Below are 10925 nucleotides of genomic sequence, written 5' to 3'. Positions count from 1 at the left end.
AGCCACACTGCTCAGCAATTCCCCAATTTAATTCTAACCTAATCATGGGACAATTTACAACGATCAATTAACTTACCAACCTGCATGTCTTTGGACTGTGGGAGGAAACCCATCCGGTCACGGGGAGAACATAAACATTCCTTACAGGCAGTGGCGGAAATTGAACCCGGGTCGCTGATACTGTAAAGCATTGTGCTAACCACCACACTACCGTGCTGCCCTAATAAAAAGCTTACAATTTCTAGAAAACAGCATAGTAGCATAGTCAGTGAGGTTCATTCATGAAGTTGTCATTTACAAATGCTGGAATGATGTACAGATTCATCAATAAATAAAAAAAGAACTTTCAATAATCTTTATTAGAATTCTTCAAAGTAAAAGACAAGTCTTTTTAAAGCATTAATCACATGTTGGAAATGATTTAGAAATAACAAAGTTGATTTTATTCAAAACATGATAACATTGTACATGTAAAAGATTTCTTACATAAAAAAATTAACATCTACTTTTAAAATGATGGGAAGAAATACATATTGAAATTGTGAATAGATTGTTGCACTTATGTCATGTATTGGCAGCTGCCTATTAAAGCCTGTTGTGTTTGTCTGTTAGTCCTCCAACCCAATATACTCAAGTCACTTAAACAGATTGTTTGATTCTTTCTAAATGAGACCTGTTGTTCCACTTCACTGTAAGTGGGACTCTGCAGTGATCCCTCTTTTATCGATCACCCTTTCAAAACAAAAGTACCGTCGGTCCTATACTCCCTTTCCAGCCAGCTTTTAATGGATTGCTTTCATCTCTTTACAGGTTCAATTGAGGTTAACATATGCATTGTCATCTTTCATCAAATTTTATTTTAAAACAAGTCCATGTAATGAGCTCATTGAGCCTTTTCCTAACATTGTTGCTGTTCTGACTTCCTTCAACATAACCAGAGTCAGATTTCACTTTGTGGATCACATGTTAAGAGCAATTCCCCCAGATCTTCACAGATCTCAAAATTATAAGCAGAAATATTTTAGTTGTTCTGGATCCATTCCACGAAAAATGACGTGAGAGAGCAACATCTCTTTCACTTAGTGATCGTACTGAACGGCTGGAACAGTTTACTGAGGTTCACCTCAGAGTAGCTGCTAGAAGACAGCACATCATCCATGATTCCTTTTAGCCGCTTATACACAAAACTGTATTCGTTCATTTCACGATGAAAACGCCTCTTTATGAATTCTGGAAAAAGAAAAACAGTATTCAGAAATAAATTTTAGAAACAAAACTACTGTGCTCCAGCTCTGTGAAGTGTTAATCAACTTGAAAGTTTTTTAAATCTTTAATTGTTCAATATCCATCCAATTCCTTACAGAAAAAATACATCTCACTATTGTTTGTTACCAACACTCAACAGAAAAAAGCCAGTTCAATTAAGTTAAACACATTTTATTTCATTGCCTGTCTCCATCGAAACAGAGCTAATTCTAAATCATATTAAATACGTCACATATTTTATGTCAGAAAACCCTATACTTAAAACTATAAATCTGCATAAGACAGTTAGCCAGATTCATGTGGCATACTCCCTATTATCCACCTGGATAAGATATGGAGATGAGCAGCACGTATTGAGAACCTTTGCCAAGCAACTTTAGTTGAATGTTGGGAAAGAATCTCTCACCCTTTTGCAGATAAAAGACATTAAGTTTATGAAGTAATTTGTAAAAACTAATTTAACAAAAATTATTTAAAGACATATGATGCTAATAATTAGGAAGTCGCTAGAAAGAAAGGCAGATTTTAAAAAACTCATCAAAATGAAAATAAGAGTTGCATAATAAACATCTAAGCAAAGTGACATAAGTAATTGCCAAAATCAGATTTAATGAAAAACATTCTGGACAAAATGTGACCGAGCCTCAAAAGAAATCAATTAAGATAATAGTATTGCTACAATGGAAAGAATTATACTGTATAAAGCTGACCCTCAGTTATGAAAAATGAGCAACTAGCTCAAGCCTAGCAGTCTTGTTCACAGTTACAACAATCTAAAATGGTTTAACTTCCTTTCAAATAAATTTATGCATGTAAGATTAGTCTTAAACATTTATATGCTTGCATTTTTTGTCAGAATAAGAGGAGTGAATATTTTAACGCTAAATGCATGAGTGAGGAAATGACAATTATTTTACACTTATAAAACAAAGTGACAGGCCTGTGTGGTCAATAGCTGCTCTTATACCATTAAAGCTTTCCTAAGCTGCAAAAATACAATTTCAACTCTGTAAAAATATTCAATACAACAGATTTATTTCAATAGCATTAATGGAATATTCTTTGCCCTCTATGTTTCAGTATTTTATACACATGCTTGGTTCAGTATAGACCACTGCATTTGTTGCTCTGATGAATCTGATAAGAAATAATAATTTTTTCTCCTGAACAGGTAAAACTTGTTAATGGGTTCTCAGTAATAGAATAGTTTGATCATAACCATAGTTATTTAAATGACTAAAACTGGAATTAACTCCTCTGTTTTTCCCCATCCTTTCTGCTGAGATATTACTTTTGCCACCAGCCTAGCTAGGTAAGAGAATGTTATGTAGTCAAAGAAAGAAACACTTCAGCTGATGATCAACAACCTTTCCTACTTTCATATGTAATAATTTTAATCAAACTGGGAATACTTAATGTAAATATTAGAATCGTGCATCAAAAAAATTTTGATGCCTTTTGCAAAGACATGTCCTCTGTTCAATTACTGCATCAGGATCTCACAATGAATGGCTTTTTATTTTCAGTGACATGTTAGTGTGGGTTAGTGGTAGTGGCAACTGGAGAGGTGTGCAGAGAGAAAATTTTATTTAAAAAAAGCAATCTCATTTGTCAATATTTGTATTTCCTTAAACTCCATTCAAGAAATGGAGCTTATACAATTAAAAGAAAACTTCTAAACTTTAACCAGACAATATTGCAGTTTAGAGAACAAATTGAAAGAAACAGAAAGCAATAAACAATATTTGAAATTGGGTCATTTATGGAATGACTGTTTAATACATAAGCTGATTAATGGTCATTGAGTAGTTATGACAGAAACAGGCCATCCGGCCCAAATCATCCTGCCAACAAAGATGCTCGTGTAAGCTGGTCTAATTTGCCCCCATTTGACTCATATCCCTTTAAACCAGGGGTTCCCAATCTTTTTTATGCCACAGATCAATACCATTAAGTAAGGGGTCCATGGAACCCAGGTTGGGAACTCCTTCTCGAAACCTTTACTGTCTATGTAGCTAAGAGTTTTTAAAAAAAATATTCAAACAGTAATTTTTCAGCTGCTGGACATACTTTGTGCTGTGGTACTGTATATGAAAACTAAGCCACAGCATTAAAAATGGCAACAGCAAGAAAAAGAAGGACAACAGTGTTAATAAATACCTTGATCACAACAGGGTTCTCCTTAATCACATGGAGGTCCTTTCCAGCTACCTTAAATACCTTAGTGGCTATTGTATTTTTCTCCCAATGTTTTTATTTCCCAAACTGTTCTTTTTTAAAAGTACAATACAATGTCAGCCTTAGATTTTTGGTGCAATGCACTTAGGCTAAAAAAGACTGAGGAAGGAAGAAAATGTCAGCATATGTAGAAGGAAGGTCAAACTCGAGTTACCTTTATTGGAACTGCAAAAAATCTCATGCCCTATCAGACGACACAGCAATGAAAGGTTTATCTATCAAGCATACCACTACAACTGCAATACTCGTTTCAGTTTAGTATGATGGTAGAGTTCAAGAAGTACAAGCTTATTTTTGCTCAGTTCTAATCTTTAACACATTTAAACAATTCTTAATCTTCTTTAAAATTTTGTAAGATATTGGAATCTCATTATAGTGAAAGTGAGTTCTTCCCCTCCAATACCTTCCCCCATATCTTCCTTACAATGTTGGAGGCCACTTGGCCCAAAGCCTATGCTAGTTTATAGAACAATCTCATTCTCCTTCTCACTGATTCCCTTACCCTATCTGTGGTAGAGGTAATTTACTGTAGCCAACTAATCTACCAACCAGCACATCTTTGGGTTGTGGGAAGAAACCAGAGCACTTGGGGAAACCCATGCAGTTACAAGGAGAAACTACACAATTAGTAGCAGAAGCCAGGATTGAACTCAGGTTACTAGACTTGAATCAGGTGCAGCATCTTTCTGAGCCACTACGCCACTCCATCCTTGAATTCCTTCGTGTAACATAGACCTGCTTGGTTCAGATATCCAATTGCACTCTGTTCATCAGAGTGCGTCACCTTTTAGGTACTCTCTGCCAGAGATCGTGCTTACCTTATCAGTGCTCCGTTTCCCACCACTTCTGCACAACAATGCTCAGCCTTGTTCAGTACCAAGCGACAGAAAATAAACATGCTGAGCTCATGCTGGATGTAGTATTTCAGCCAAGACAGAGATCTGGAGTCACCACTAACTACTTTCCAAATCCAATGTGAAAAGACAAAAAAAATGAACACCCTGAGCTCTTACTTGCTTTCAGAGCGAAGGCATAAGGAGTACTTGATACAGAGATCACTTTCCACTGGAAAATATTTGAAGTAGAGCTAATGGAAGACAGCAGTATGTTGAAATGAGGTTTGCACTCTCTTAGCAAAGAGATATGATGGGCTTTGCCTTACCGCTATATCTTTCACTCAGTGGACAACCCTCTGCACAAAGCTTTCAGGTGAGATTAAATCATAAAACCATCCATTCTTTCAGGTCCCATGGCACTGCAGGAGAGATATCTGCAGACTTTTGGGTTGTTACATATCCTTGCTTCGACAACACCCAGATCGCTGCTCTCTACTGACTGGCTCCGGTAATTTTATACGTCACTATAGTGAATACATTAAAAAGTATTGCAATTATAATAGTGTTTGGGATGCCTGGAGGTAGTAATAGGAACGTAATCAATTCAAGGTCTTTCGCATACTGGATACAAGTGCCAAGAAATATTAATCACTATTCAAGGAAAGTCCCAGAGCATTCTTGTAGCACATTCAGACTAACAAAAGGGAATTGCTTTTGAAATTGTGGAGTTGTGTAGCTGACAAAACCCACTGAGTTTGTTAGGGTTCATTTACATGACAGATTATCATGATGCAAATGTACCAAGCAGTTATATCAATTTGGCAGAAATAAAAAAATATTAGTCAAAAATATCTATTCACGCAGCAGTCAAATGAATAACAATTTCAGATCCCTTTAGTTCTTTCTTTAATCCCGAATTCTGTAGCTGAGGGCTGCACTGCCAAACGCCTCATTCACACTGTAGACTGGGATCAGTATCTACTTCCAAATATCAGGTGCTGGGGTTTATCGGGGTCAGCATATAGGGCTGCCTGATGAACCTGTTTATATACAGTCTTCAGCAATGCAACAAAGCAAGACTTACTTCACTATGGTACTGAAGATATCTTCCATTATATAATGTGTTTAGACCTGAGCACAAGACTGGAGGGCTGGTTTAATGGTCTGGATAGATGGGCAACAGAGGCAGACATCAGAGAAATACAAAAAGGTTCATTTTTAGTAGAAATGAACCACAATCACTTCAGTTCTTGAGATTCAGGGACAAGTGATCAAGGATGACGATGAGATCTTTAAGGCCTGAGTGCAGATTGAAAAGATAATTGAAAAGAAATTTGGAATTCCTGATACTTTATTCAAGTACAATGAATTAAAGCGAATCACCGACAAGGGTACAGCTGCATGTTCTCTGTAACTCTCTACAACCAAATGTAGGAAGCACTTTCAAACCTGGGATAGGGTACAGTGAAAGTTCATTTTCATTATAGAAATGAGAGATTATAGTTATTAACAAGGCAAAAACAAGAAAAAGAACTTGCATTCACATAACTCCTTTAATGTAAACAAGATCTCATGAGGTTGTTCACAGAATTGCTGCCAAACAAAACTTGCTAACAAGGCACAAAGAGATTTAAATAGAAGATAAGTTAAAGTCACTCATGTATTACAGAGTGACTTAAGGGAGGGAATAACAGAAAGGTTTAATAATAAGGGTGGAGTTACAAAGCCTATAAAAAGTATTCACCTCCCCTTGGAAGTTTTCATGTTTTATTGCTTCACAACATTGGATCACATGGATTTAATCTGGCTTTTTTTGACACTGATCAACAGAAAAAGACACTTTCATGTCCAAGTGAAAACAGATCTCTACAAAATGATATAAATTATTCACAAATATAAAACACAAAATAATTGTAAGTATTCACCCCTTCAAGTCAGTATTTAGTAGATGCATCTTTGCCAGCAATTACAGCTTTGGGTCTGTGTGGATAGGTCTCTATCAGCTTTGTACATCTGGATGTTGCAATTTTTCCCCATTCTTCTTTACAAAACTGCTCAAGCTCTGTCAGATTGCTTGCGGATCATGAGTGAACAACCCTTTTCAAGTCCAGCCACAGATTGTCAATTGGACTGAGATCTGGACTCTGACCTGGCCACTCCAGGACATTAACTTTGTTGTTTTAAGCAATTACTGTGTAGCTTTGACTTTATGCTTGGGGTCACTGTCTTGCTGGAAAACACATCTTCTCCCAAGTTGCAGTTCTCTTGCAGGCTGCATCAGGGTTTCCTCCAGTATTTCCTTGTATTTTGCTGCATTCATTTCACCCTCTACCTTCCTGGGCCTGTTGCAGTGAAGCACCACAACAGCATGATGCAGCCACCACCATGCTTCACAGTAGGGGTGGTGTGTGTTTGATGATATGTGGTGTTTGGCTTATGCCAAACATAGCATTTAGTCTGATGGCCAAAAAGCTCAACTTTGGTTTCATCAGACCATGGAACATTCTTCCAGCTGACTTCAGTCTCCCACATGCCTTCTGGCAACTTCTAGCTGAGATTTCATGTGATTTTTTTTTTCAACACTGGCTTTCCCTTTGCCACTCTCCCATAAAGCTGTGACTGGTGTAGCACCTGGACCACAGTTGTTGTATGTGCAGTCTCTCCCATCTCAGCCACTGAAGCTTGTAACTCCTCCAGAGTTGTCATAGGCCTCCTGGTGGCCTCCCTCACTCTGCCCCTCCTTGCACGGTCACTCAGTTTTTGAGGACAGCCTGCTCTAGGCTGATTTACAGCTGTGCCATATTCTTTCCATTTCTTGCCAATTGACTTAACTGTACTCCAAAGGATATTCAGTGACTTGGAAATTTTCTTATATCCATCTCCTGACTTGTGCTTTTCAATAACCTTTTTGCAGAGTTGCTTGGAGTGCTCTTGTCTTCATGTTGGTTTTTGCCAGGATACTGACTCACCAGCAGTTGGCCTTCCAGATATGGGTGTATTTTTACCATAATCAATTGAAATACCTCGACTGTACACAGGTGATCTCCCTTTAACTAATAATGTGACTTCTAAAACCAGTTGCTTGCATCAGTGATGATTTGGTGTATCATTTTAAAGGGGTTGAATACTTACACAATCAATTATTTTGAGCTTTATATTTGTAATTAATTTAGACCACTTTAGAGATGCTTTCACTAACACCAAAGAATCTTTTTCATCGAGCAGTGTCAAAAAAGCCAAATTAAATCCACTGTGATTCATTGTTGTAAAACAATAAAACATGAAAATTTCCAAGGGGGGGGTGAATACTTTTTATGGGCACTGCATTTTGGACAGAGATATTAAGCAATCAGAATTGAGGAGCGCAGTCAATGCAGTTGGAGAGATGACAAAGATAGGGAAAGGAAAGGTCTTGAAAGGGACTAAAAAGAGTAAAAATTTCAGAATTGAGGCATTATTTAATTTGAAGCTAGGGGTTAACAATAAAAATACTGTGATTGTTAGGACGATTGACAAGAGTTTTAGGTAATGTCAGAGGCCGGTCAAAAGTGCTTCACCAAGTAAGGAGGAAGGTTTCATCAGGAATAAAGGCAGGGGTTGAGTCAGTGATATTGCTGAGGTAGAAAAAAGGCGTTGAATGGACACGTGATCCAAAGATTAACTCAGGGTCAGTTATGTGACAAAGATTGAAACTGAAATAGGTGACAATCAGCAATCTGAGAGAGGAATGGAATCAGCTTGGTGGTGGAGATTACAAACAATATTTAATCGGAGAAACTTCTTGCTTATTCAGTATTGAATGTCCCAAAAATTATATGCAAGTCAACTGATCAACAGCACAAGAGATGAGTGGCGGTGATACGGAGCTGATTTTATCAAAGGACACTGAAGATGAGGAATAGGAGGCATCCTTACAAGGGGAGAAGGAACATTGACTCAGACCATGAGAGGCCTGCGTCTGACATTTTCATGCCCTACAAGGCGCAGATTGGAAGCCTGTGTGGGGCACCGCTCCTCGCACAGACTAGAGCAATGTGTGATTAAGTGCCTTGCTCAAGGGCACAAACACGCTGCAACAGCTGAGACTTGAGCTAGCAACCTTGAGGTAACGAGACGAACGCCTTAACCACTTGGCCACGTGCCCAACCCCTTACAAGATACAGAGACACAGGAAAAGGAGTTTAATACTGAAGAAAAAGAGGGAAGCATATGAAGCCTACCCAAATGGACAAGGATGGGGAGCTCTAGAGAAGAATGGTGTATTCAAAAGCATCAAAGGATATGGACTATTAGAGAAAGATGAAAATAAATAGTCCATCTTTGCCACAATTATACAGGGCACTATTAGTGTCTCTGAAAGGAGCTGTTCTGATATTTGAGCAGGGCCAAAAATTTGATAGAAAGCTCGGAATAGATTTAGTGGGCAACAACAGATTGACTGGGGAGAAAGACATGGTTCATGCAATGGTTGTTGTATTGAAAAGACGGCAACAATTCAAAAGGACAAAAAGCATAATTTTTCAGTTTATTTTAGCAAGCTATGTATATCATTACTAAATTGTGTAGTAGCTACTTTGGATTTATGGTGTAACTATCTTATCTTGGTGACCTTGATTACCTTGAACAAAGTTGATACGTTACTGTGGAAAATTAATGAACACTTCAATCACTGGTCACATAATATTCTTACAGGGTGAGCAGAATAAAGAAAATGTGACAAATTTAACGCACCTAAGCACTTAAGCTTTCTAAAAGTGTCCTTCATATTTTTCCTACCAGGGGTTATAGAAGCTGAGATTGCAACAGGGGATTGGATTAATTCTTTAAAAAATAATAACACAGAAGCAACAAAGATAAGGAATGTGTTGATAGTTCCAGTTATAGAGCTAGCAGGGATGCAGTGGGACACCCCTGCTGTCCAATCTTCAGCTCTGGGGCTCAGAAAGAGTCAAACTATCAACATCCTATAGGTGGTGCCATTGAGGGCAATGGCACAAAAACATTAGCTCAAGAGACAACAGTGATTGTGTAATCAATTTTAAAGACAAAGTGAAAATACTGTTTATTTGATCTGTAAGCAATAATCTTCCACTTGTCCCATCAGCAAGTATTACAATCACACAAAAATGTAAGTACATCAATAAGCCACTGTCCCAATGATTTGATTCCAGTGAGGCTGCCAATGAAAAGATTTTTTAGCTACTTGTCAAAAGAAAGCTATATTCAGTTGCATAGACAAATCCAGGTTTTGAACATTTTTTCATTATGTTGTGTATATCATTACTAAAGAGTGCATCAGTTACTTTGGATTTATGGTGTAACTGGTCTTATCCTAGTAACCTTGATTACCTTGTACAAAGCTGAAATATCACTACAGGCAAAATAATGAACACTTCAATCACTAGTCAAGTAATATTCATACTGAGTTAGCAGGATAAAGAAAATTTGAAACGTTTAGTGCATATTTTGTATGAGAGGCTAAACTTTCTAAAATTTTTCTTCCATATACTGTAAACAGATGTCAGTTAATAACTTCTGTACCAAAATTCAGCTGAACACTGAGTGCAGAACTGGAGAAGCTGTTTGTACTATAATCTTCCTGTCACAATCAGGATAAAATATGCTACAGCACAAGTGAATGAAGGATACTCTGCCTTCCTTTCTAGCAGGTGATGATAGACTGTGCAATCTCTTAAAAAGCTTTCCAAAGTTAACTGATTGCAAAGCTACATACTTATTTTATAGAATTAATAAATTAAAGAGGCAAAAGAGCCTAACTTTTGGATTATCAAAGCCATTGAAGTAAAACTATTTTGACATCCAAGCTCTGACAAACAGACATTTTTACAAAATTATCTGAATTTTGCTGCAGAGGGGATTGCTTTCTTTACTATGGCAAGCTCTCCACATTTGCACAGATTTTTGAGATAGGTTAAAAACATCAACTCTTGCAATTTCTCTGCAATTTTCAACAGCCAAATGTGCAGTCTTTTTGAAATGCAGGTACTTGGCTAGTGGTGATTGTAAAATGACCCCACTAACTGTACTGCATTAGGCAATGCATAAAATACTACCACTGCAAATGATTTAAGGCTAAAATAATTATCATTTAATTTTACTTCCACTTAAATTTTAAATTGAACTTATTTTAAACAATTAAAAGGCCAAATTATCACAGACGTAAGCATTACATATCTACCCATGCACACACTAGTTTAGCCTACAGTGCAGTAATTAAATCGAATTAAATTAAGACATCAATGTTTACTTAGCTGATTATAAACAATGCCATAGAGTCATCAGGACAGAAAAGGGCCCTTCAGTCCACTAGGTCTACCCCAACTATCAAAATTTATATATACATATTAATCTCAATTACCTGCACTTGGTACATTGCATTCTTTGCCTTAGTGATCCAAGTGCTCATCAAGTGCTTCTTAAATACCTGCCTCCACCACTTCTCAGTGGTGGGACAAGAGACTCCTGGACCACTGTCGTCAATAACCAACTGACAAAAGCAAATCATTCAGTCATTTGATTTCCCTCTGTAAGATTTATAATATGCTACGTTTGCCTGCAAAACCA

The 10925-nt window shown here is 37.3% G+C and overlaps 1 protein-coding gene across 3 annotated transcripts in view; it reads right to left on the bottom strand.

Annotated features, from left to right (window-relative positions):
• Window positions 1-383: 383 nt before the first annotated feature.
• The window catches only part of pola1 (polymerase (DNA directed), alpha 1), a 306438-nt gene continuing 295896 nt past the window's right edge, over window positions 384-10925 (bottom strand). For 2 of the 3 annotated variants that reach the window (XM_072260535.1, XM_072260536.1), the window contains exon 37: window positions 385-1230. In XM_072260535.1, coding sequence (XP_072116636.1) covers window positions 1076-1230 — 155 coding nt within the window. In that variant the 3' untranslated portion in view covers window positions 385-1075. Of the gene's footprint in view, window positions 1231-10925 lie in introns of all 3 variants that reach the window. The other variant, XM_072260537.1, reaches the window with a different exon arrangement.

The sequence above is a fragment of the Mobula birostris genome, chromosome 6 (assembly GCF_030028105.1).
Source record: "Mobula birostris isolate sMobBir1 chromosome 6, sMobBir1.hap1, whole genome shotgun sequence".
In the NCBI taxonomy this organism is placed as follows: Eukaryota; Metazoa; Chordata; class Chondrichthyes; order Myliobatiformes; family Myliobatidae; genus Mobula; species Mobula birostris.
This window is presented reverse-complemented; position numbering and strand designations above follow the sequence as displayed.